Source organism: Narcine bancroftii, chromosome 6, assembly GCF_036971445.1.
Source record: "Narcine bancroftii isolate sNarBan1 chromosome 6, sNarBan1.hap1, whole genome shotgun sequence".
Taxonomy (NCBI): Eukaryota; Metazoa; Chordata; class Chondrichthyes; order Torpediniformes; family Narcinidae; genus Narcine; species Narcine bancroftii.
This window is the reverse complement of record NC_091474.1, coordinates 61,188,751-61,215,593: the sequence shown is the minus strand read 5'-3', so window position 1 is coordinate 61,215,593 and position 26,843 is coordinate 61,188,751. Positions and strand designations below refer to the sequence as shown.

The 26,843-nt window shown below is 42.1% G+C and overlaps 1 protein-coding gene across 10 annotated transcripts in view; it reads right to left on the bottom strand.

Annotated features, from left to right (window-relative positions):
- The window catches only part of sipa1l2 (signal induced proliferation associated 1 like 2), a 664,341-nt gene that overhangs the window by 105,952 nt on the left and 531,546 nt on the right, over positions 1–26,843 (bottom strand). For all 10 annotated transcript variants that reach the window (XM_069885039.1, XM_069885037.1, XM_069885038.1 and 7 more), the window contains 2 exons: positions 23,674–23,826; positions 1,912–2,018 (listed from right to left, as the gene is read on the bottom strand). In XM_069885039.1, coding sequence (XP_069741140.1) covers positions 1,912–2,018; positions 23,674–23,826 — 260 coding nt within the window. The remainder of the gene's footprint in view (positions 1–1,911; positions 2,019–23,673; positions 23,827–26,843) is intronic.

The window sequence follows — 26,843 nt, the reverse complement described above, 5'->3', positions numbered from 1 at the left end:
GAGGGAGGGAGGGAGAGAGAGGCAAAGGGTGGGGAGCTGAAGGAAAGGAGATATTTATGGTTTTCACACAGCCATTGCATAACTGGAAATTTTTGAAAATTTCCTGCAACATATGCTGTGTAAAAGGTTGGGAACGGAGAGACTAATTCCCATTCCAAAATTTTTCCTGCGGCAGCCCTAAATATTTTTGTGTACTGCTTGCAGTCTAAATTGAACTGCAGGCAGTCCGCAGCAATGGCTAGTGAATGCATGATACGTCACTGACGATGTTGACAGAGCGACGCTGTACATCACACACAGGGCCTACCTCATGGTCAATGTGGTCTCTTGCCCAGCCTTTGAAATTACCATGACTCAGGTATGTAGTGTAAATGTCTTACCTGTGTGAATGGCCACTCCGTAAGCTAAGTGTGAAAATTATCAACGGGAAATTATCGTGGTGGCTGAGTAAAAATCATAATTGGGATAGGGAGCGAGAGAGATGGTGGTGATGGGGGAGTGTGCTAATTGAAACCGCAGTAGTCGATCCTATGGTATCTGGTTGGAAGGTGTCAGACATAAGACAAGGTGTTGTTCCTCCAATCTGCAGGTGGTCACAGTTGTCAGTGATTTATTTTAAGATTGTTTCATCACATTGTCCTATCACTAATCAGTCTAATATTCTGTTTTCTCTAATCTTTTTTGAAACAGTTACTTTCTTATCCTTCAATCTGAAGAAACAATATCATACAGAATATTGGAAGATGACAAAAACAATGCATCAACTCATTCACTCGGATGTGAATTTTTGGGCCTTCTGGATTTATCAGCTATTAGGGCCTCTAATTCCTCTAGCATTAATTTTTAAACAAATACAAAATTCCTTCTTTTCATTATATGTTTGATTCCTTACATTTCTGAAGAATTATTTGCTCCCTTTCACTAATACCTGGACAAGGATGCCAAGAATTCAGTCATACACCATTGAAACAGGGCTTTGGTTCACTGTGTTTGTGCTGACCATTGGACCTCTCCATACCAATCCCCATTTTTCATATCCCTCTATGCTTTGCTAATTCAAATACCTGCCCAGATCCTCTTGATGGCCCTCTCAACTAGAGAGCAAATCAATGTTTTATAGTCTTTGAAGATAGGATTGCTGGCTTACTTTCAGTCTAGTTTTAAAGGTTCCATGGTGATCGATGGATATTGCGCATTCTTCCCTAGGAAGAGGAAGGAGGTTGTGATGAGCCAAGCAAATAATAGTTTGTGAGATGGGACACTCCTTCTGCCCCATACATGATGCATCTATGTGCTATTGAACCATGGCTTATGGATGGCCTTCTTTCCTTTAGCAGCTATGCAACAAAGGCTCCCAAGTGTAAATGGGGATGTTGTTGTTCTCAAGGAATTTTTAAACAAGGCCTTGAATTATTTTTCCCTCTGTCCCTCCAGGAATATACTCTTATAAAAGTCTGCAGAATGGATTACTCATTTCAAGAGAGTGATATTGGACATGTAATTAATGTGGCATGCCTAGCATTGTCAACTGAGAGTGATCAGGGGCTTAATGGTGGGTACATTGGGCTGGAAGAATGGACTAGTGCTGGTTCACTTATCCTGAGAATAAATTCAAACAATTTTGTGGAGATAGCTCTGATGGTATTTTTCCAATGTCTTGGAGTGTCTGCAGTAGGTGGTCCAGGTTTCAGAAGCAAAAGGGAGGGCTTAGATTTCCACTAGCCAAAATTCCAAAATCCTACCCTAAGAGCTTCACCACCCAAATCATCAACATTTCTATTGACAAAAAGAATTAAAGATGATTAAGAAAATAATTCCAAATCAAAACTTAATTAAAAAACAATTGAACAATTTTTTTTAAATGACAATTTTTCACCATTTTAACAAATTAATTTCAAATGCAAGGCTTACCAATACTTCTGCTCCTCTCCAATGTACCATCTCTTTCTCTTGGCCCATCATACTCCATCAGAGCACTTGTAGAACCTTGGTGATCATGTAGAACAGGAGATTGGCACCTTTTAATGACAAGCAGAAAGATTTTTAAATATCAACACCATGGACTTCTGGTTAGAGTGTGATATAGAGTAAACATCTCCTCCATACCTTCAGCATACTTTCTTCCCCTGTTTACTTTTTAAAAACTTTTGAAGTGGTGTTAAATTTCATATTCTGTTTGTAATGAATACGAGAATTGGAAAGATTGGAAGAAATGTAAAAAAAAATGGAAAGAAACAAGAAACTCCAGATAATCCACAGCCAAATCTGATTACTGTGGCTTCTCTGAAGCACTGAGGAATCAAAACATTTATTGGTGCTGAGTTTAATTGCCTAGAAGATAAGCTTTTGGCCCTGGAGAGTCCAATTACATAGGTTTATTGTTCTTCTGAAGAACAGGGTAAGCATTTAACCTTGGTAGGATTTAAAAGACAGGATCGAGAGGCTAACAGCAAGAAATGTTGGTCTGGAAAGTTGAAGTAGAAGACAGAACCTGTGAGATTTTTTGAATTTCTTTTAACTTCCTTGCTGGATTTAAGTTTGGTTCTGATTTTATTACATGGGTTAAATTGTTGTACTTACAACCAATTGCCACAATTCTCACTAACTTACATTAATCTCAAACTTTTAATCTGCAACATGGCACTCATCAAGGATGCCCACTAAGTCCCTTATTATTTGATCTGGTGATTGAACCATTGGCAATTGCATTTCATGAGTACAAGGACATCTTGGGGATATGGAGGAAAGGGATAGAACATAAGATTTCCCTTTACGCAATGATCCCTTACTTTTCATTTCAGAACCAGTTCCCCTATGATGTCATTACGTTCATAATTCCATCAAATTTCAGGATATAATTTGAATGCACACAAAATTGAACTTGTTCCACTGAACTTTCCTGCAGCAATGCATGATGACTCTTCTTTTAAGTTTGTTAAAAATCAGCTTACCTATCGGTATTACAATTGCAAAGAACTATAAACATCTTTTTAAGGATTATCTTGCTATGCTTAAACAAGTGAAGCATTCCCTGACCCAATTGTCACCTTTGTCTATAACTTTAATAGGTCGTATAAATTCTATTAAAATGAATATATTACCTATATTTTTTATATATTTTTCAATTTGTTTTTTTTCTATTTCTTTTTTATTAAACTTTATTTATTCGTTCAAAATACAGATAATAAGTAACATATATAAACTACAGATGAATGATATATTTTATATATAAAAGAAAAAAAGAAAAAAGAGAACCCCTTTCAGCCAACTCTCCTAAGGAGAGCCATAAAGAGAAAAAAATAAAGAAAAATTAAGCATACATATTAAGATCTAATCAATGTAAATCAAAATGTAAATATTCTGAATATAACAACCACTTATTAATAAAAAAAACTATAGTTATCATGCGAAACATGATTTTTTTCCATTATTAAACAATATTTAATCTCATTATGCCATCTATTAATATCAATCATATTCTTATCCTTCCACATACTAGCAATACATTTTTTCGCTAGAGATAATGCTAAATATACAAAAGCAAGTTGAAATTTATCTAATCCCAGACCTTTCAGAGGTTACGAACTACCCAATAAAAATAATGTCGGATCTAAAGGTATTTTAATCTTATACAGGTATTCCAGAAACAATTGTACTTTCTTCCAAAAAGATTGTATATATATATATATATATATATACATGACCAAACCGCATGAAAAAAAGTTCCAACAGCGTTACCACATCTAAAACACAAATCTAATTCATGAAAACCATATTTTTTTAGCTTTTCAGGTATTATATATAATTGATGTAAAAAATTATAAATATACATGCTCTAACCCAATCCCTCTTCAATTTCATACTTTCCTTGACATTCTGGTGTGTTTCTTGTAAAAAAGCGACATCAATTTTAATTTTCTTAATATGCGCCAAAATGCGTTTACGCTTAATCGGAGTGTTTAAACCTCGAACATTAAAAGTAGCAAACCTCAATTTTGACACATCTACTAATATTACTAAGAACTAATAATATCTATATATAAAAACTCAAAATAATGTAAATAGGCCCTCCAATAGGAGAAAAAGTAACCACAAATTAAAGACTAAATAAAATAAAAATGAAAAAAAAAAATAGAAAAAAAGATTTAAAACTCTCACCCCCCAAAAAAACTACCAAAAGGTAGTAATCCCTAAACCAAACTTGGGGTGGATCATCCACCAGTGGTTAATGACTAATAGAACATAGAACAAATCTCTCCCTCCCTTTTTTTTCTTTCTTTCTTTGGCTTGGCTTCGCGGACGAAGATTTATGGAGGGGGTAAAAAGTCCACGTCAGCTGCAGGCTCGTTTGTGGCTGACCAGTCCGATGTGGGACAGGCAGACACGATTGCAGCGGTTGCAAGGGAAAATTGGTTGGTTGGGGTTGGGTGTTGGGTTTTTCCTCCTTTGCCTTTTGTCAGTGAGGTGGGCTCTGCGGTCTTCTTCAAAGGAGGCTGCTGTCCGCCAAACTGTGAGGCGCCAAGATGCACGGTTTGAGGCGTTATCAGCCCACTGGCGGTGGTCAATGTGGCAGGCACCAAGAGATTTCTTTAGGCAGTCCTTGTACCTTTTCTTTGGTGCACCTCTGTCACGGTGGCCAGTGGAGAGCTCGCCATATAATACGATCTTGGGAAGGCGATGGTCCTCCATTCTGGAGACGTGACCCATCCAGCGCAGCTGGATCTTCAGCAGCGTGGACTCGATGCTGTCGACCTCTGCCATCTCGAGTACCTCGACGTTAGGGGTGTGAGCGCTCCAATGGATGTTGAGGATGGAGCGGAGACAACGCTGGTGGAAGCGTTCTAGGAGCCGTAGGTGGTGCCGGTAGAGGACCCATGATTCGGAGCCGAACAGGAGTGTGGGTATGACAACGGCTCTGTATACGCTTATCTTTGTGAGGTTTTTCAGTTGGTTGTTTTTCCAGACTCTTTTGTGTAGTCTTCCAAAGGCGCTATTTGCCTTGGCGAGTCTGTTGTCTATCTCATTGTCGATCCTTGCATCTGATGAAATGGTGCAGCCGAGATAGGTAAACTGGTTGACCGTTTTGAGTTTTGTGTGCCCGATGGAGATGTGGGGGGGCTGGTAGTCATGGTGGGGAGCTGGCTGATGGAGGACCTCTGTTTTCTTCAGGCTGACTTCCAGGCCAAACATTTTGGCAGTTTCCGCAAAGCAGGACGTCAAGCGCTGAAGAGCTGGCTCTGAATGGGCAAACATTCCCTAGCCAAACAAAGAATAACAACAAGATATCATAATGACATAAAAATAAAGTAAGAATAAGAAAGTTCTTCTATTCATCCAAGAGATTCCAAACTCGGAGACCCCATTTCAGGAGAAGTTGGACTCTTTACATTCCCATTTCTACCATTTCTTCCATTTCTAGAACAACCAGATTTTTCTTTAGGAGACAATGGTGGACTACGTCTTTGTCCTCGTACATCTGGCAACGAATCAGCAAAAATCATTGCTTCATGCTCATTCTCAAAAAACCGAGATTGAAAGTCTCCACAAAACACTTTCAACACTGCCGGATAGCAAAAAGTAGACTTATAGCCTTTACACCACAAAACTTCTTTAACTGGATTAAATCGACGCTGACGCTGAATAACCTCTTAACTCAAATTGGGATAAAAAAAACTCTACTGTTCTGAATCATTAACGGAGCTTGTCGTTGTCTCGCATTTTGCACTGCTAGACGAAGTATTGTTTCTCTGTCCAAATAATTCAAGCATCGAATTATCACGGGTCTCGGTGATTGACCAGGCAGAGGTCTTCTTCTTAAGGCTCTATGAGCTCTTTCCAATACCAAGCCTCCAGAGAAAAATTCTTGCCCCAATATTTGTGGGATCCATTCTGTAAAAAAACGAAGAGGATCTTGTTCTTTCATACCTTCCGGCAAACCAACAATCTTCACATTGTTCCTTCTACTTTGATTCTCCAAATAATCTACTTTCCTCTCTAACTCCTTCTCACGTTCTCGCAATTCTTTAACGGATTCTTCCACCTCCATCACTTTTTCTGTATTAGAGGCCACTTGCTGTTTACATTCCATAAAAGCAGACTGAAATTTTTTTAAATCTTCAGAAAATACTTCCACACGTGCATTAACTGTAGTGAATTCTGACCTCATACTATCTTTCTTTTGAGCCAACTCTTGCAATATCGGCTGAGTAACAGTACTTAACAGGTTAACTTGTAGTTCAGAAAGACCCAACCCTGCTTTCTTTAACATAGTGTCAGAACCAGATAACTGCAGCTCCTGCTGCAGCTCAACAGCAGGCATTTTAACAGATTTACTACGAGTTTGAATTCCCAGCAACGGCACTCCAACTTCCTCAGGGGGTTGATGCTGTTCTCCCTCCACAACTCGCTGTTGTTTCTTGAACTCACGGATAAGATCAAGCTCTTCAGGTTGGAGTACTGCTTGAGTGGTTTCAAACAATGGAGTCATTTTCCTGCATGCTCCCTCTGTTAGAGTTGGCAGGCTGCCAGAATCAGGATCCACTTCTTGGGAACATGCACCTTCCTCCTGAGAACGAATAATTCCAGCGATATCCTTCTCCTGGTGAGTAGTAGTCATTTTTTTTCCAGCTCCCACATGCAATCTTTGCGGCTTAGACACGGAAAAAAGCAAATCTGAAGTTGTAGCAGGCTTTTTAGGCCCTAAATCTTCAACACTCTGAAAATGTAGTTTCTTCTGCACTTGAGGTTTAATCTTTTTACCATTAATGGCCATAACAGTTCCTTGATACTTTAAACGAAGTTTTGAAAAAGTTTAAGCTTAAAAACAAAGAGTTAAAAACGGGTTCTTAAAAGTCTGGCCAGAGAGGTCGAGATTACACGTCTAGACTCTATGCCATCTTGCCACGCCCCCACCCCCCCGCATCTTTTTCAGTCTGTTCCAATTTTGGTTCCTGAATTATTTTTTTACTTACTTGATTTGGCTATATCATCTTATATATGGAAAGGTAAACATCCAAGCCTTAATAAAGTTTTCCTACAAAGACTTAAGAGAAATGGTGGAATGGCTCTGCCTAATTTTGAATTTTATTATTGGGCAGTGAACATACAAAATCTTACAGTTTGGTCTTTTTTTTTCCATAATCACTCTGACTGCACAGTATGGGTATCAATAAAGCTGAATTCCACCCCCCTCAAATTTGTCTAATTTAGCATTACTTGAGTCTTCACTTCCATTTTCAATTAATCCAATTGTTAAATATTTTATGAGAATTTGGACACATTTTGCATTTCATAATTTTTCTCTTTCAAGCCCCATCGTATCCAATCACTTTTTTCAACCCTCTTTACGTGATGCTACTTTTCAAAGGTGGTACAGAGACAGGGTTCAAAGTTTGAAGGATCTGTTCATTGATGGATATTTTGCACAATTTGAGCAGCTTCCTGTTAAATTTAACTTGCCTATATCTCATTTTTTAAAGACATGTCCCACATTTTCTTAAATCACACCTACCTGATTTTCCAAGAGAGTCTGAATCAAATTTTGTAGATGAGTTTTTTAGTTTAATGCATTCTCGTAAAAGTTTAATATCTATTATTTATGAAAAATTATTATGCTTAAATCAGACTTTATTCATTAGAATTAAAAATTTTTGGGAACAGGATTTAAATCAGATGTGGTGTTAGATACAATTCTTTAAGCTGGATAATAGCTCTTCATTATCTGCTCATCTTTCTTATTACAACTTAAAGTGGTACACAGAGCACATGTCTAAAGCTAAATGATCTCATTTCTATTTGGATATGAATTCTTGCTGTGACAGGTGTAAAAGCAGAAAAGCATCATTAATTCATATGTTATGGACTTGTCCTAGTCGAGAAAAATACTAGAGAGAGGTTTTCCATTTTTAACATGGATTTAATCCCAAATCCTTTGGTGGCCCTATTCGGCACAATGGGAGGGAATGATTCTTTGGGTCAGAGTCGTGCTATCTCTTTTGCCGAGGCAAGGGATTTTGATTAAATGGAAGGATGCTGCCCCACCTACTCATGATCAATGGTTGCATGACACCATGCCCTGTTTGAATATGGAAAAGATTCATTATTCAATTAATAATTCAGATATAAGATTCCAGACGTTATGTGGGTCATCAATGACTAATTTTCTTACTTTATAATGTCATCTCAATGTAATTAAATTGTCTGACTCGTATCGCTTCCATTTCTTTTATTTTTTTTAACTTTCATTTTTCTTTTAATATTAATCACATACTTTGGTTTTTTTAATATATAGCACTTGGAATACAAATTATGGATATGATTTACAACTTGTGTATGTTTTTGTTACACTGAATGTTTTATTAATTCTATATAATTATCCACATAATTTTTCTTGAATTATATTATCTGTATAAGTTCTTCCTTAAAATAAATAAATATATTGGTTGTGAGACATCATGTCCTGCTTGAGCATGGAAAAGATTTGTAATTCAATTAATAATTCAGATATAAGATTCCAGATGTTATGGGGGTGATTTATGACTCATTATCTTACTTTAGAATTTTACTGCAATGTAATTAAATTGTTTGACTTGTATCTTCTTCATGTTCCTTACATTATTATTATTATTTTAAACCACTTTTCTTTAGATATCAATCATATATAGCATCTGTCCACATGGTTAGGTAAGGGGTTTGAGTTTTTCTCTTCTACTATTTCCTTCTTTCCTTCTTTCTTTTCCAAAAAAAAGGTATATACTATTTAGAATATGAATTATGAATTTGATTTACAATTTATGTATGTAAGTGATATACAAAAGTTCTTATTTAGTTTCAGTAACTGTCCATACTATCTTATTGAATTGTACCCTTTTTGTTTGTATAGACTCTTTTAAAAATATTTTTATGTATTTTAATAAAGAAAGCAAAGAAAGAATCTCAACACTATGCATATTTATGAAATGAAAGCTTGGCAAAAAAAACTTTTGGCTGATACTGATGACAAACTGAAGATAAACATTTTTTGACATGTAAAGAAAGCCCATGCTGAGTGCTGTCACTGCCTTGCCCTTTGAAATGTTTCAAGTGGTCCAAGATTTACTATTTTAATGTGGCAAGAACCAAATTTGTACTGACAAACATTTTATCATTTCAACAATACACTCAAAGCCAATTTTGAAGCAGTTGTATTCTTTCAGAAAACATTCAGAAAATAAAGCCACAGGAACAGCAAATTGAGACGAATCAGATGACAAATTGCTGTGGTAGTGCAGGTCAAGGAATGAACAGGATTTTGCAAGAATTCTTTCATATATTCTTTTTGAATAGGCAGGCAATGTTTGAATTGACATTACTGCAAGTACAAAAAACCTCTACTCGAGCTACAAAATGTTCAAAATCTGAAACCTCAATCAAACTTTAGATCTCACTCCAAGTGATAATTTTGGTTATCTTGAATAACAACATTGTCTGGTGGCGCACATGACTCATGGTGAACCCCCCCCCCGCCCCCCCACCCCCCCCACTTGTATCGCCGCCCTGGCAGGGCAGCCACGAGAAGATGGCACCGTCGGTGGACCTCCATGCCTTGTGGCCAAGGTTAAAGCGCACGCCTCGGGCGAGCATGATGACATCACCGCCGACACAAAGGTGGAGCTCATGCTGCCCTTAAAGGACGTGCACAAAGTTTGAATTAACAGTTTGTTTGAAACCCCCATCATGTTAGTGGTGTGTTTCATTCTGTGTAGCAGCTGCTACATTAGTGACCCCAGCAAGCCCAGACGATTTTCTGGCCTCTCGATATGGACACGAAAGCAATCAACGAGGTCGTGGTGAAACTCCCTGCCTTCAGGACGCATTGCCCACGCACTTGGTTCAGGCAAGCGGAGGCGCAGTTTCACTTCAGACACATCACCTCAGATGTTGCAATGTTCTACCACGTTGTGAGCGCGCTTGACGAAGAAACCGCGGCCAAGGTGGACGACCTGATCCACAACCCACCAGAGGAAGGTAAATACCTCGCTTTCAAAAGCCTCCTCCTCGGGACCTTCAGCCTCTCCCATCAGCAGAGCACCGCCAAGCTCCTACACCTGGACAGTCTGAATGACAGAACCCCATCCTCCCCCATGGACGAGATGCTGGCATTGGCAGAGGGCCACAGACCCTGCTTGATGTCCAGACAGGCTTTCCTTGAGCAGATGCTGGAGGACATCCAACTCCTGGTGGAAGATGAAGATTTCTCAGACCTATGCAGAGTCACACCCCACGCAGACGTGGTCTGGCGGACCAAATGAGAAAACAAGGCTGCCCTCAGCCAGGATGCCCACCCAGGATCCAATCAGCCACAAGCGACCCCCAAGCACAAACCGGAAGAACACCACTCCACCTGGTGTTTCTACCATCAACGCTGAGGGGCCCAAGCCCGCCCTGTTCGTTTCAGGGAAACGACCCAGCCAGCCACCGTTAATGGCTTGATGGCTGGCCGCACTAACAGCCTCTTGCATGTGATTGGTAAGTCCAGTGGCCAGCATTTCCTGGTAGACACCGAACTAAGTGTGCTTCCCCCGACTGTCCTCGAGACCCGCACCCACGCACGAGACCCAATGGATCCTCCATTGAGACTTTCGGCACACGCAGCTTCAGATTGGCAAGGACAGGTTTCACTGGAAGTTTGTACAAGCCTCGGTGGGCACAGTGCAACTGGGAGCCAATTTCCTCTGGGTGCATAGTCTGTTGGTGGACATCAAAGGCAAGTGGTTGTTACGTGCCCACACCTTCCAATCCGTCCGCCTCGATTCCACAAGCACATGCAACCCGGGAATAGCTTCCATCAGCGCCCCCAAGGACGAGTATTCTCGCATGCTCAATGAATTCCCTGCCATTCTGCAGCCATAGTTCACTTCTGCCATGCCCAAACATAGAGTCCGCCACCACATTTCGACCTCGGGAACCCCCGCCATGCCGAAGCTACAACTGGCATGCGGGGGACTATCGTTCCCTCACCACGCGACCATGCTGGACCGATAACCCATCCTGCATATACAGGACATTATGGCCAACTTGCATGGTGCCTGAGTTTTCTCGAAGGTTGACCTGGTATGGGGTTACCACCAAATCTGGTCCACCCCGATGACATCAGTAACTCTGCCATCATCACCCCATTCGGCCTATTCAAGTTCCTGCGGATGCCCTTCGGCCTCAAAAATGCGGCCCAGACATTTCAAAGGCTGATGGACACAGTGGGCAAACACCTGGATTTTGTGTTTATCTGTCTCGACGACATCCTCATCACCAGTCAGGACCACGATGAACACAAGGTCCATCTCTGTGCACTATTTGCCCGTCTGGCAGAGTTCAGCCTCAGCATGGGCTTTCTTTACATGTCGAAAAGTGTCTATCTTCAGCCTGTGATCAGCATCAGCCAAAAGTTTTTTTTGCCAAGTTTTAATTTCATAAATATGCATAGTGTTGATATTCTTTTTTTGCTTTATTAAAATCCATAAAAATATTTTAAAAAGAGCTTATACAAACAAAAAGGGTACAATTCGATAGTATGGACAGTTACAGAAACAAAATAAGAACTTCCGTAAATCACTTACATACATAAATTGTCAACGTGGCCAAGTGCCAGTTCGGCAAGGAGTCCCTTCAGTTCCTGGGCCATACCATCACCCCACCCGAGAAGGTTGCTGCTGGACACCAGTTCCCGAAGCCCGACGCCCTCAAAAGTCTACAGGAATTCACCGGGATGGTCAACGTTTACCACCGTTTCATTCCGGGGGCGGCTCGCATCATGCGGCTGTTGTTTGCACTGATTGCCGCCAAGAACAAGACCTTCGAATGGACAGAAGAGGCCGCGAACGCTTTCACAGCGATGAAGGACACCCTGGCGAGAACCACCCTACTAGCCCACCAACAACCTGATGCCCACACCACATTCTCGGTGGACGCTTCAGCCATGGCCATCGGGGGTGTCCTCGAGCAATCAGTCAACGGCCAGTGGTGCCCACTTGAATTCTTCAGCAAGCACCTCTTCCCCCCGGAACTAAAATACAGCGCCTTCGACAGAGAGCTTTTGGCCCTGTATCTGGACATCTGACACTTCCGGTATTTCCTGGAGGGCAGGCCATTCACTGTTTTCACTGACCACAAGCTGCTCACTCAGCCCCTCGCAATGTCAAAGGATCCCTGGTCAGTGCACCAGCAGCAGCATCTGTCCTACGTATTGGAGTTCACCATCGACATTCGACACCGAGTGGGTAAGGACAATGTCATTGCAGACAGGCTCTCAAGGTCCACCATCCACAGCTTGGACTATGCCCAGCTAGCACAGGTGCAGAAGGAGGATGCAGAAACACAAGCTTTCCGCACCGCCATCATGGGCCTCCGACTCGAGGACCTCAAATTGCTGGACAGCCACGACACGCTACTCTGCAATGTCTCCACCAGCCTGGTAGTCCCACTGCAAAGGAGAGTGAAGGCCTTCATCATGGTCCACGACTTGGCTCTCCCCTCAGTCAAGACCTCAGTTCGCAAGGTGGCAGAATGTTTCATGTGGCATGGCCTCAAGAAACAGATAGCCCAGATGGTGAGAAACTGGTTGCAGTGCCAGGCCTCCAAAGTCCAGCACCATGTAAAGCCCAAGTACAGCAATTAGACCCCCAGCCAAGAGGTTCGATCACATATACATCGACATTGTGGGCCCCCTACCGGCGGCCAGGGATGCCTGCTACTTGTTGACTGTGGTTGACCGCATGACAAGATGGGCAGAAGCCATCCTGCTGAGAGACATTTCCGGTGAGTCCTGCACCAGGAACCTACTCGCCTACTGGATCACCAGATTCAGAGTTCCGGCACAAATGACGAGCGACAGGGATGCCCAGTTCACTTCCATCCTCGGGTCACAGCTGGCAAACCTCTTGGGGATCAAGCTCCATCATACCACCGAATACCATCCACAAGCCAACGGTCTAGTGGAGCGCTTCCACTGGCACCTTAAGTCAACTCTCATGGCTCGCCTCACTGGCCTCAACTGGACAGACGAATTGCTCTGGGTCCTGCTCGGCATCAGAATGGCTCTGAAAGAATACCTACAGGTATTGTCTGAGGAGTTGGTCTATATCGTACCATTGTTGGTACCCGAGGAGTTCTTCGGCCCAAGCATTGGTTCCGGGACCAAGAGTCGGAACTTGCTGGCAGACTTGCAGGGTAAGCTTGCCTCACAAGGGCCCCCACCACCGGCCCAACACGGCAGCCGCCCGTCCTGCATCTCCAAAGTTCTGGCCACGAGTGACTTCGTTTTCGTCTGGCGAGGTCCACACCCCGTGCCCCTGCACCGTCCCTACAAAGTCCTGAAGCACTCAGGCAAGACATTCACTTTGGACATTGGGGGCAGGGAGGAGATATTCACAGTTGACAGACTCAAGGCGGCACACCTGGACCTTAGCCAGCCCCTACTGACTGCCTGACCGAAACGACGAGGTCAGCTGCCCAAGTGGGGGGGGGGGGTTGTGTGGCAGCGCACATCACTCGTGGAGAACTGGCCCCGCTTGTACTGCCACACCGGCGGGACAGCCGTGAGAGGATGGTGCTGTTGGGGGACATCCGTGCCTTGTGGCTAAGGCCAAAGTGCGCGCCTTGGGCAAACGTGATGATGTCACTGCCGGCACAGGGGTGGAGCTCACGCCACCCTTAAAGGGCACGCGCGAAGTTTGAATAAACAGTTCATTTGAAACCCCTCCCCATCATGTTAGTCGTGTGTTTCATTCTGTGTCGCAGCCTAGCCTACTTTTCAAACATTATATAGACTGCACCCCTTGGTAATATAAAGGGTATGAGCACAGGTGATTGCTGTAAACATGTAGCACACAGAGCACCAATTTCCTTGGAGTTCAATTAACTAATGACCTATTGTGGACACTCCACATCTCATTTGTCAGGAAAGTGCATTAGCGATTGCATTTCCTGAGAAGACTGAAGCGGGCAAGGATACCATTATGTGATCCTTCTAAGGGAGCTCTATTGAGAGTGTCCTGGCCGGCTGCATCACAGTGTGTATGATATGGAGAGAAATGGATTGGAGGTCAATCCACAAGACCATGAGTGGCAGAGAGGATCACTGTAGTTTCCCTTCCCCCATCGATATGATCTATTAGGATTGTTGTCTGAGGAGGGCACACAGAATCATGGAAGACCCCTTCCATCCTACACACACCTTTTAGCTATGTAAAGGTTAAAACCTTTTGTGCCTATCCCTTTAAGAAAAATTGTTGTTTGTAGTGTTACCATAGTTACTATGACATCATAATATCCAAGCGGACCGAGAGTTTGTATCTCGTTCTTTGAAGAATCATGACAGAGATGTAAACTCGAGATACTTTTCTTTGAATTCATCTTATTTAATTTTATTTTGTTTTTATTTTAAATTTGTTTAAAGTTGAATATGGTTATCATTATACAGTATGCTTTGTCTACTCATCATTTTGAAAATCTCAATGTGAAATTATGCAAAATGTTTATTCGTTTTATCAACAAATTAAAGCTACTAACAGCTGCAATGATGAGGTTTGATTCACTGAATTAACAAGATGGCAATTCGGAATATCATTGGTTATGTTTCTTTGAAGATGACATGTTTTGAAATTGGGAAATACTAGAACTTGGAAAGTGTCGTCTATAAGCTGCTCCCATCGGGGAAGAGGTACAGGAGTATCAGAGCCAGCACCACCAGGCTGAGGAACAGCTTCTTCCCACGGGCGGTGAGAATGTTGAATGAGCAAAGGAACTGCTCACACTAACCATCCGAGACTCTCATTTGGACAAAGCAATATTTATTTATTATAGATAAAATATTTGTCCTTCATACGTATTGTTTATCTTTATGTGCATTATATCTGGTTGTGTGTCTGCATGTTTGGCACTGAGGACCGGAGAACGCTGTTTTGTCAGGATGTACTTGTACAATCAGATGACAATAAACTTGCCTTGACTTGACAAACATTACAAATACTAAAAGTACAGTTAGAACTTTAGACAGCACACTGTTGCAATTAGTTCAGCTGCTGCTGAACAGAGCTGGAGACCTGGGTTCAATCCTGCCGTTGGCTGCTGCCTGTCAGGAGTTTGCATGTTCTCTTTGCGACTGCATGGGTTTTTCTTGGGTGCTCTGGTTGATGTAAATTGCCCCAATGTGTGATCAAGTGCTATAATCCAGGGGAATTGATGAGAATATTAAATAGGTTAGGATAGAATCATTGAAAAAAAAAGAGCTTGTTGGGCTGAAGGTCATGGATTCTGCTGCATTTCTCTCTGATCACCTCCCCAGGAACTAACTTTAGAGCTTTTCAAAAAATCTTTTGCAATCTGTAAGGGCTTCTTTGATGTTAGCACCCCATGTTTGATTGGAAAATGCTCTCAGAGTAGGTCTCAAGCTGGCAAGTTGCAGTTCCCAGCATGTTCCCGCACATACAATTTCAAAAGTAATTGCTATTTAACATTAGAGTTGAAACTCACAGAGCAAGCCAAGACTTAATCATATTTTACTTTACTTCATTAAAATTATTAGACAAAGTTTTCATGCAATGAACTATCCTGGATTACAAGGAATATTTCTTGGCCTAAACTATTTACATATAAATGAAATAAATAAATAGAAAGCAAAATAAATAAATAGACAAATAAATAAAGAGAGAGATGGATATACACAAACACACACACACATATAGTATATATAGACATTTATATAAAACATACATACACATAGTGTATATATACATATATATAACACACACACACACACAAACCTATTTCACATCCTGCACATCTCTAAAGAATGCCGTTCCCAATTTTTTCAGTGGAGAAATACATTTACTCAGTATGGACATTTTCTACATGCAAGCCTGTGGGTCACAGTTACACCTGATTCCCCTCAGCTAACAGCAAATTAAAATCTAAGAAGCAGATTAAACATGAAAGAATAAACAATCACACTGTGTAAAACAAAGTGCACAATCTCAACTGACACACAATGCAGTGTTGGGAAAGGAGTGTTGCATTGATAGAGGTGTTATTTTTTGAATGAAATTTTTAACTGATTTCGCATCTATCATTCAGTTATGGTAATAGGTTCCATGACAGCATTTGAACAACAGGATAATTGTCTTCAGAGAAACACTATAGGCTGCAGACACTGTGATTGTAGTAAAAACACCAAAATTCTGAAGGAACTCAGCATCTCTAGGAGACAAAGATATATTGCCGACCTTTACAGCCTGAGCCCTTCTTCAAGAAAAGGCAGAAGCAGGATATCAGCAAATCTCAGAATTCAAAAAATGGGGGAAGAATCCAAACCAAAATAAAAAGGTGTTAATTGGATGTAATAGGGACTAGGCAGAATTTATCATGTCTGTGCGAAAGGAAATAAAAAGTCTGTGCAATGGAGAGAGATGGGGGGGAAGCAAGTAGGTGGGGTGGGGGATTTAATGAAAGCCAGAAAAGTCGATATTAATGCCATCTGGTCGGAAGATGAGGTGTTTTCCTTCAATTTATGGGTGGTCTCAGTCTGGCAGTTAATGAGACATGTTGGCAAGAGATGGAGAATTGAAATGTGGCCTCTGGGAGATCCACACTATTGCAGCGGACAGAGCCGAGGTAATCAACAAAGTGATCTCCCAGTCTGCATCCAGTCTCTCTGATGTAGAGGAGACCACAGTGGGAGCATCAGATGCAGTAGATGATCCATGCAGATTCACAAGTGAAATGTTGGTTCACTTGGAAGGACTGTTTGGGGCCCTGAATGGTGATGAGGGAGGAGATGTGGGCACAAGAGGAGCTTCTTCTTTGGTCACAGGGGTAGGCCCAAAGGAGATGATTGGTGGGGAGGGAGGAATTGACAAGGGAGTCATGGAGTGTGTGGTCCCTGTAGAAGGTAGAGAGGGGAACAGAGGGGAATATGAGTCTAGTGGTGGGATCACGTAGTAGGCGGCGGAAATGGCGGAGGAGGTTGTGTTGGATGTGAACACTGGTGGGGTGGTTGGTGAGGACAAGAGGAATCCTATCCTTGTGCGTGGAGGTGGAGGGGGCCAGGGCAGATGTGCAGGTAAAGGAGGATATGTGGGTGAGTGCTGGTAGAGGGGAAGCCACATTGTTTGAAGAAGGACAGCTCTGATGATCTGGCATGGATGTCCTCATCCTGGGTGCAGATGCGATGGAGATGGAGGAATTGAGAGAATAGAATGGAATCCCTACAGGGGAGAGGGTGGGAAGAGGTGTAGTCGAGGTAGCTGTGGGAGTTGGTGGTTTGTAGATGTCTGTTGTGAGTTTGTCTCCTGAGAAGAAGACTGAGATATCAAGAAAAGGGAGAGTGTTGCTGGAGATGGACCAAGTAAATTTGAGGTTGGGGTGAAAGTTGGCAGCAAAGTGGATGATGTCATCAAGTTCATCATGGGTACATGAGGCAGCACCAAAATAGACTTATCGATGTAGCGGAGGAAGAGTTGAGGGGCCTTGCCTGTGTTGGCTTGTAGCATGGATTGCTCCACATAGCCAACAAAATGGCAGGCATCGTTGGGGCCCACGCAGGTACCCATGGTTACCCCTTTAATTTAGAGAAAGTGTGATGAGTTAAAGGAGAAATTATTGAGGGTGAGGACAAGTTCTGTCAGCCAGAGAAGGGTTTTTTGGAGAGGGACTGGTTGGTTCTATTGTCCAGAAAGAAACAAAGGGCTTTGAGGCCTTCAGTATGGGGAAAGGAGGTGTATAGAGATTGGATGACCGTGGCAAATATGAGGCAATTGAGTTCAGGAAACTGGAAGTTGAAGTGATGGAGGGCACGTGAAGTGTCCTGGATATAGGTGGGGAGGGACTGGACTAGTGGGGACAAAACTGAGTCAAAGTAAGCGGATACCAATTTGGTGGGGCAGGAGCACCCAAACACGATGGATCTGCAGATTTTGGGTGGGAGGTAGAAACAGGCGGTACAGGATTGGGAAATAATAAGGTTGGAGGCTGTGCCAGGGAGGTGACCGGAAGTGATGAGTTCAGAGATGGCATGTAATACAGTGGTTTGATGAGTTTTGGTGGGGTCCTGTTGGAAGGGTAAGTAACAGGAGGTCTGAGAGTTATCGCCTGACTTTGGCCGAATAGAGTTCAGTGAGCCAGACCACAACAGCACTACCCTTGTCTGCAGGTTTAAGGGTGAGGTTCAGATTGGTGTGGAGAGTGGAGGGCCAGGTGTTCCAAGGGGATGAGATTGGAATGAGTGAGGGGAGTAGTGCAATCGATACAGTTGATGACATGTCGGCATTTGGAAATATGAAGGTCCAGAGTAGGTAGAACAGTGGTTCTCAACCTTTTTCTTTCTACTCACATCCCACTTTAATCATAGGTGATTAGTAAGGGATTGCTTAAGGTGGGATGTGAGTGGGAAGGGAAGGTTGAGAATCACTGCCCTAGTCTCATTTGTTACTGAAATATTTTGCTTGAGAAAAATTGTCTATGGCCCATTTCCTTTGGAGTTATGAAATTGTGCACATAACGAGTCAATTAGGTACGAATAAAATAGTGGTTTTCAAACTTTTTCTTTCCACCCACATACCACTTGAAGCAAACCCTTACTAATCACAGAGCACCTATGGCATAGGGATTACTTAAAGTGGTACGTGAGTGGAAAGAAAAAGGTTGAGAACCACTGAGGTAGAAGACCAGAACGAGGTGTCGAGAAGGAAGAAGATGTTTTAAAGCGGGAGAAGGGAGCTGTAGAGGGAGATGGAGAATCATGGTGGTGGAAGTAAGCATGGAGATGGAACTGACGGAAGAAGAGTTGAACATCATAGTGTGCATAGAACTCGTGAAGGTGAAGTCTCTACTAAGGACAGAGCATTCAGTTTCCGAGATGGGGCCAGGGAGATGGTGAAGACCAGGCAGGGGTTAGGGGGAGGTTCATTGGGGTACAGGGTGTCAGGGAGGGGAAGAGGAAAGGGTTTATCAGGAGGTGGAGGGTAGGAAGGGTCCAAGGGAGGAAAGGAAGTGCTGGGAAAGTCAGATGGTGGTGGAGAGAGGCCCGTATGCTCCTGGGACCAGGGTTGTAGTTTGCGAAGGAGCCTCGTTCCTGTAGGTAGCAAGGGCCAAAGTGGAAACCTGCGTCTGAAGCTCGGTTCTATCGGTCGCCAAGTTCAGGGTGAAAGTTCATGTTGGAGGCTTGATCCTGTAGGTTGCTGGGGCTGAAATGGAGACCTGTGTGTGAAACATGGTCCTCTGGGCCAGCAGGTTCAGGGCAAAAGTTCATGTCGGAGACTTGATCCTGTAGGTCGCCAAAGCTGAAACAGAGACCACTAGACACTAGACCTCCCCTCTCTGCCTTCTGCAGGGACCACTTCGTCCATGACTCCCTTGTCCACTCTTCCCTCCCCACCAATCACCCCCTTGGGACCTACCCCTGTGACTGCAGGAAATAATCCACTTGTGTCCACACCTCCTCCTTCACAACCATTCGGGGCCCCAAACAATCCTTCAAAGTGAACCAACATTTCACTTGTGAATCTGCAGTTGTTATCTACTGCATTCGGTACTCACGCTGTGGTCTCCTCTACCTTGGAGAGACTGGACACAGACTGGGAGATTGCTTTGTTGAGCACCTCAGCTCCGTCTGCTGCAATAGTGGGGATCTCCCAGTGACCACCCATTTCAATACCCCATCCCATTCCTTTGCCGACATGTCTGTCTGTAGTCTCATGTACTGCCAGACTGAGACCACCTGTAAATTAGAGGAACAACACCTCATCTTCCGACTGGGCACCCTCCAACTGGATGGCATCTAATTGTCTCCAGGTCTGGTAACATCTAATTGTTAGTCAGCTTCACTAAAACTGATCAGCTTGTCACTGTCATAATCCTGTCCATTGAAGCTGACAGTGTACAAATTGGGTGCTGCATTTCCTATATTAGAAGAGTAAATACAATTCAAAAGTACATGAGGCGCTTTCAGACATCGAAATGTCTTGAGAGGTACAACAGAACTACAGTATTTTTCAGTACTCTGGAAAAAAATTGCACTGGCCTCATTTTGAATGATCAACATGAAATAAGACCACAAGACTAAGATATAGAAGCAGAAGGAGGCCATTCAGCAGAGGTTCACCACTCTCTGGCTAAATAAATTCTTCCATGTTGCTGCTTTAAATGGGTGCCCTTCAACCCCAAAGTTGTGCCCTCTTCTCCTAGACTCTCCTGCCATGGGAAATAATTTTGCCACATTGACTCTGTCCAGGTCCTTCCACATTCAAGATGCTTCTGTGAAGTCCCTCCCCCCCACCCCCCACCTTATTCTTTTGAACTCCAAGTACAGTCTAAGATCCACCAAAAGTTCCTCATATGCTAACCCCTTCGTTCCAGGAATCATTCTTGTAAAACGTCTCTGAACCCTCTCCAATGCCAGCACATCCTTTCTTAAATAAGGAGCTCAAAAATGTACCCTGTGATCCAACTGAGGCCTCACTAGTGCCTTATAAAGCCTTGACATCACATCCCTGTATCCCATTCCTCTAGCTATGAACACCAACAATGCATTCACCTTCTTCACCACCAACTCAAGCTGGAGGTTAAACCACAGTCAGTGCCAAGTGGGGCATTCACAGGTATGGCCAGCCCATTGCGAGATGGTGTGCCACCATACACTCGCAGCCATTGCTTGCCATCAGACCTGCCCCCGCCTGCATCACTAGCATGCGTCAAGTGTAACTAGCATCCAGGTTGACACACACTAGTGCCTCTCCATGCAATAAAAGCTGCACTTTCGGCTGTTACGTCAGAGGGACAGAGGAGATCCGCTCAGCAGCTAGGCCACCACTGCCAGCACCCCCCACCCCCTACTGATCGAGTCTCTGAGAGTTGGATTGTGCCCCACCCGGGCAGGTAGGCCACTGCCAGCACACCCCGCCCACCCCCCGCTGACTGAGTCTATGACTGTTGGACTGTGCCCCACCCGGTTACCCTAATGCCCTCCTCTAACACCTATTCTGGCACTGACCTTAGGTTAAACTTTAGGGCAGAGGTGGCCAAGCCACAGCTCACAAGCCACACATGGGACTTTGACATTTAATGTGCTGCTCATGGAAGTATGTTGGCTAGAGGAGATATCAGCACTCCCAAAGCTGACCCGAGTTGCTCCAAATCCCTGCAGCCGGACCAGAGGGCTCCCAGAATGGTCACACCCACTGGGGTGCGTGACAAGGAGAGGTAAGAGTGAGTGGGCACTAGAGGAATGACCCCTGCAGAGGAGTGGAGCAAGCAGCCCACACCAGAGTTAGGTTCTCCTCACTCAGGCCGTGCCACACCATGGCAGAGCACTGCCAACAGGGGATGTGTGATAGGAGTGTCAGGCAAATCTGAGAGTCCTCTGCGGGGAGTGGCCACAGAGGGTGGGAAACCAGGGCTGGGCCAAGCGAGCTCTGATGAGGCATAGCCTCATCAATGGGGTGTCTGCCCAGGCACTCTGGCAAGGGGAAGCAAGATGACGGAGACGGGGAGGAGAGGAAGGATGGGATCCCCAATGAGGACCTCATCCAGGTGCAAAGCCAGGATCAACCTGGAGCTGACAGCAGCAATGAAAGTCCTGTCAGTGGTCACCATCAGCCTTTTCAATTTTGTTTCCAAATTACCCCAAGTTAAATCCTTTATCTTGCACTTTCAATGTTGCCCCATTGACTGCCAATCTTTCCTCACAATCTCACTACACAGTGTATCCACGTGCACCTTCAGCCCTATTCACTGCCCTCTCATTCTGGTTGTTATTCCCTTGCCAAACTAGTTTAAACCCACTCCAACATCTCCAGAAAACCTGCCCGCCGTGATATTAGACCCTCCTCCTGTTTAAGAGCAAGTCATCCTTTTTGTACAGGTCATACCTTCCCCAGAAGAAATCCCAATGATCTATGAATCTGAACTTCTGCCACGCATTCATCTATTCCTGCCCTCAGAGACTTGTGGCACAGGCAGGAATCTAGATTACCACCCTTGAGGTCCTGTTTTTCAGCTTCCTTCCTAACTCCCCATATTCCCTCTTCAGGATCTCATAATTTTTCCTATTTATGTCATTGGTCCAAACATGGACCACAACATCTGGCTGCTCACTTGAGAATGCTGTGGACTCGATCTGAAATGGCCCTGTTCCTGGCCCCTCAGAAGCTACATTTCATCTGGTAGCCTCAATCTTGTTCACATATCTATTCCCCAATCACTATTCCTTTCCTCTACTCCCCCTCCACTTGTGAGCTGAAGGGCCAGAGGGTGCCAGAGACTGGATCACTATGATGTCTCTGGTAGATTGTCCACACCCACCCTCTCCCCCTCCCTCCCAACAGTATCCAAAACAGTATATTTATTGTTAAGATAGTGGGCACAGGTGACTGCCTATTCCTCTCCCCTCATCTAAAAGTCACCCATTTTACCTGGCTCTTGCCTCCTTCCAGCTTTTGTCTATCGTCCCATCTAACTCCTGAAAGATTCAGAGTTCATCCAGCTCCAATTCCCTAATACAGCCTGTAAGAGCAGCAGCTGGATGCACCTCTTGCAGGTGTGGTCATCAGGGACATGTGTGCTGTCCCAGATTTCTCACATGCAGCAACTGGAGCCTGCACTGGTCTAGCTGCCATCTCCATTACCCACTCTGGGTTATTACCAAAAGATCTTACATGACCTCACCTGTACCTGTAGTGTGTCCTCAGCCTCTGCTCACTGAAGCCTCTTGAGCCAAATCTTCTTAACTCTACACTCCTACATTGGGCCATTTACACACTAGCGGCTCCATTTTTGCCTGCTTCACTTTTATTTGTTCTTGCTAATGAATTGTGATTTGATTGGTCCGCTGAAGTGCCAAGCCTGTAAACACTCCTTTTTAACCTCTTCTCCCAGAACTGTGTGGAACTCTCTTTCTCTCCTTGTGAAGTGATTTGTCCTCTAAATTAACCAAAAGATTTAAAAAAAGACCCTGATGGGAGTTCAAAAAGGCCTCCAAACAGTATCATCAAAACAATCTACAAAAGAAATCTTAAAGGCCATGAAATAAACAAAACATATTTAAAATGTTTAATAAGGGGGGTCACAATTAATATTAATAAATAAATCTGCAAGTATGTTCTATGATCGCGTAGTGCCCTGTACTTAACCTAGCCATGAGAATTTTCACATGTCCTGAATCCTTTTGAAATCTACAAAGTTCCTGGGCCTGAGAAAGAATTTTGTTTGGAATAGAAAAAACTGGCACAGATAAGGCTTAGCTCAATGCATTCCTCGTGATGCAGCGCAGAAACTGGCTCTTAGCCTGGCATATCTGACAGCCAATGCCAACCTTGTTCTAAATTTCCATTCCTGCGCACCTTTGATTCATTGGAGTCCTCTTTAATAATAAATGATTTTAAACTGAGTTTTAACACTTTCACAATGATCTCCACAAAAAGCAACATGAACCAGCTAGGCTTTTTGGAAACTACAGCTAATTAATTTTAAATGCATCATCATATTTTCTCAACCAGCTTTGTCAGTAATGGCAAAGAGAGACTTAGAGTTGACGCAATATTTGTGGCCTTCCATGTCCATCTCTACCCTATACTAGTTAGAATTTATGGGCTGTCTCGAAGGATGAACTTGACTTTCTGTAAATGCAAGTTAGATATATTTGCATACCCATCATATCCGGACTGTTGCCGCCAATGACTACTCCCACCTGGCCCTGGATCACTTGAAGAAGACTGGTTGCTTGGAGAACTTCTGTAATGTTGACCAGAATCACCAAGATTGGATTGTGAGAGCTGACCACTTTCCACATCTTGCATAGATCTGTGTGCAACAGTGAAACAAATGCTTTCAGTGTTGGGTGAAAAGAACAGTTGATTGAAGATGTTGTCAAAGTCTATAATGAATTTTAAGATTAATTCTATAATGCATTAAATTTAAAGCACCAGGACTGGTCACTGAGATCAGTGGCTGTGATCCACACAAGTTTTGTTTTGTAAATTTTATTTTTCATTTGCATCAAGTATAGTACTTATCCATATCATAAAAAACAACGATGCAAAAAGAATACATCATTTCATATCCCCCCCCCCAAACCCTCCTCAAAAAAGTAGGAAAGAAGGAAGAAAAGAAATAAAGGCCTGGGTGATAATCGTATAAATCAATTAAATTTACACATAATAATCTTGTATCTTGAATTAATTAAGGTGAGTTGGAGCAGGAGTGGCGGACGCAGTAGATGAAATCATTGCAATAAAATTCATATAATGTTTCCAAATCTTATCAAATTTTTCTGGTTGATTCTGTAAATTATACATTTTTTCCCCTAATGGTATACAGTTTAGTAATTTCGTTTGCCTTTTATTCAACCCCACATTATTGTCTAATTTTCACATTACGGCTATACATTTCTTTGCTACTGCTACACTTAAAAACTTTTGATAAATATCTAACTTCAAATCAAAAATATCTTCTAATAAAAATATTTTGGGATCTTTCAAAACTTGCACCTTTATAACTCATCTCAATAAAATACTTGTATCTTCCCAAAGTTTTCCTATGTTTTCACATGACCAAACTGCGTGGAGAAATGTTCCTACTTCTTTATTACATCTAAAACATTTATCAGAACAATTTGAATTAATTCCATGTAATTTGTATGTAAAATATTAAATCATATCATTTGGTATCTAACTTTAATTGTATTAGTTACAATTTCATGACATAATTTTGACCATACTGTTATGAGCCTAAAAGTCCCCAAAACCCAGCAGCAATAGATATTCTCCATGACAAATGGTTACTTAAACAAATGTTGCTTTTAATTATCTTTAAACATGAAAATAGAATCAAACTTTAACTTATCTCTATTGACTTACTTAACCTAACTTAACCCCCTTCTAATTCTAAGCGCACATTTATGTAATGTGTGTCTAAGTTCAGAAAAGTTCTTTGGTTCACAGTCCAATCTCACTTCTCATTCCTCCAAGTTCACTGGTTGTAGACAATTCTTATACTGTGCACAGAATTTAATATGTATAAAGTTCACCAGATTTTGGTGCTTGAAAGGTAAATGGTTACCACTCAGGAAGGTTCTTGTCAGTTTTCAGAGAGAGATTTGTTGTTCTGGGACATCCACAACTGATGTACTTCCATCAGCCACTTCAGTGTCTTGCTGACAAAACTTCCCCCTTCAGCATTCTCCAGATGAAGAACCTCTTTCTTTGAGGTCACCATAGAGTTCCTTTCTGTTTATCTTATTCCAAGTGAAACATTAGACAGCCAGTCCTCTCCTCTTGCATGCACCACAAGAGCGTTGACCAGGCTGTCTTCCAAATGAGCTTTCCACACTTGCCAGCTTGTCCTGTTCCAGTCCCAGCCATTGTCTTCTGTCTGTAACACTATAGAAGTCATCTCTGTGTCTCTCTCACTCTGAGAGAAAAACCTATTTGACTCTCTCTGCTTGCAAAACCATATGACCCTCTCAGATCAGCAAGTTCTCTTCCAGACAGCAGCAGCTCCAGCATGCTCTTTCAACTGTAGCCTTTTGCAAACAACAATTCATTAGTGCAGTCTATTGAGCACTCTTCAAAAGCTCTTGCAAAAGCTCTGGAGCCGATACATCTACCATGGATCAGAGCTCCAGTATTTTAAATAAGATCTGTTTTAAAGTGTTTGTATGTGACCTATTCCAACAAACCTTTCCCAATTTATCTCCTAAAAACTTATCTATATATATACTCTGTCACAATACTTCTTGAATTTGTATATTTAAATCTCTTTCCCATCTCAATTTAGATTTAAATAAATCCTTTTTCTGCATAGTATCTTGCAATTTTATATACATATTAGTAATAAATCTTTTGATAAAGATTAGTTATTAAATATTCAAATGGACTTCGATCCGGTAATCTAAAATGTGTCCCTAACTTTAAAAAAATTTATTTAAGCTGATATTAAGAAAAAATATTATTTGGTATATTATACTTATTCTTCAGTTGGTCAAAAATTAAAAAAAAAAGAACCTAAAACACAATCCTTTATCTTTTTTATTCTGCAATTATACTAAATGTCAAAATAAACATTATTAACTGTAAAAGGAATCAAAGGATTTTGCTTTAATAACATTATAACCAACTGATAATTCCTCATTCTCATTTCTATATGTATTTCATTCCATATATATTTATACAAAATATACTCAGAATTATTTTCTCCTATTTTAATCATTTCAATCTGTACCCATGCTATCTTTTCATCAATCTGGTAACAGGAGGGCAAAAATCTAAGTTGAGCTGCTTTATAATCATTTTTAAAATTAGGCAATCGTAGTCCCCCATGATCATATTTCCATGTTAGTTTTTCCAATGCCATCCTAGGCATTTTGTCTCATCAAATAAACCTTCTTACACTTTTATTTAAATCTTGAAAAAACATTGTTGGTACAAAAATTGGTAATGATTGAAACATTTTCACACAATTTATCTTTCCTATTAATGAAATTGGCATCTTATTAAATCTTCTTTAATTTTCTTCAATAAAGGTATGTAATTTAATTTAAATAAACTATTTAAATTCTTATCAATTTTCATTCCTGGACCGTCTCCTTGTCATTTTCTTAACTTGAGTGTAATCTGTCTCAGTCATTGGCATCACTTCACTTTTATCACTATTTTCCTTATATCCTGATGTTAATCCATACTCCGCCAATCGAACATTTACTATTTTTTATATGAACTTTCAGGGTTTGTAAGATATATTACATAATCTGTAAAAAGAATAATTTTATGTTTTTTATTGTTTATCTTAAATCCCTCAATCTCATTATCTCTTCTAATCAC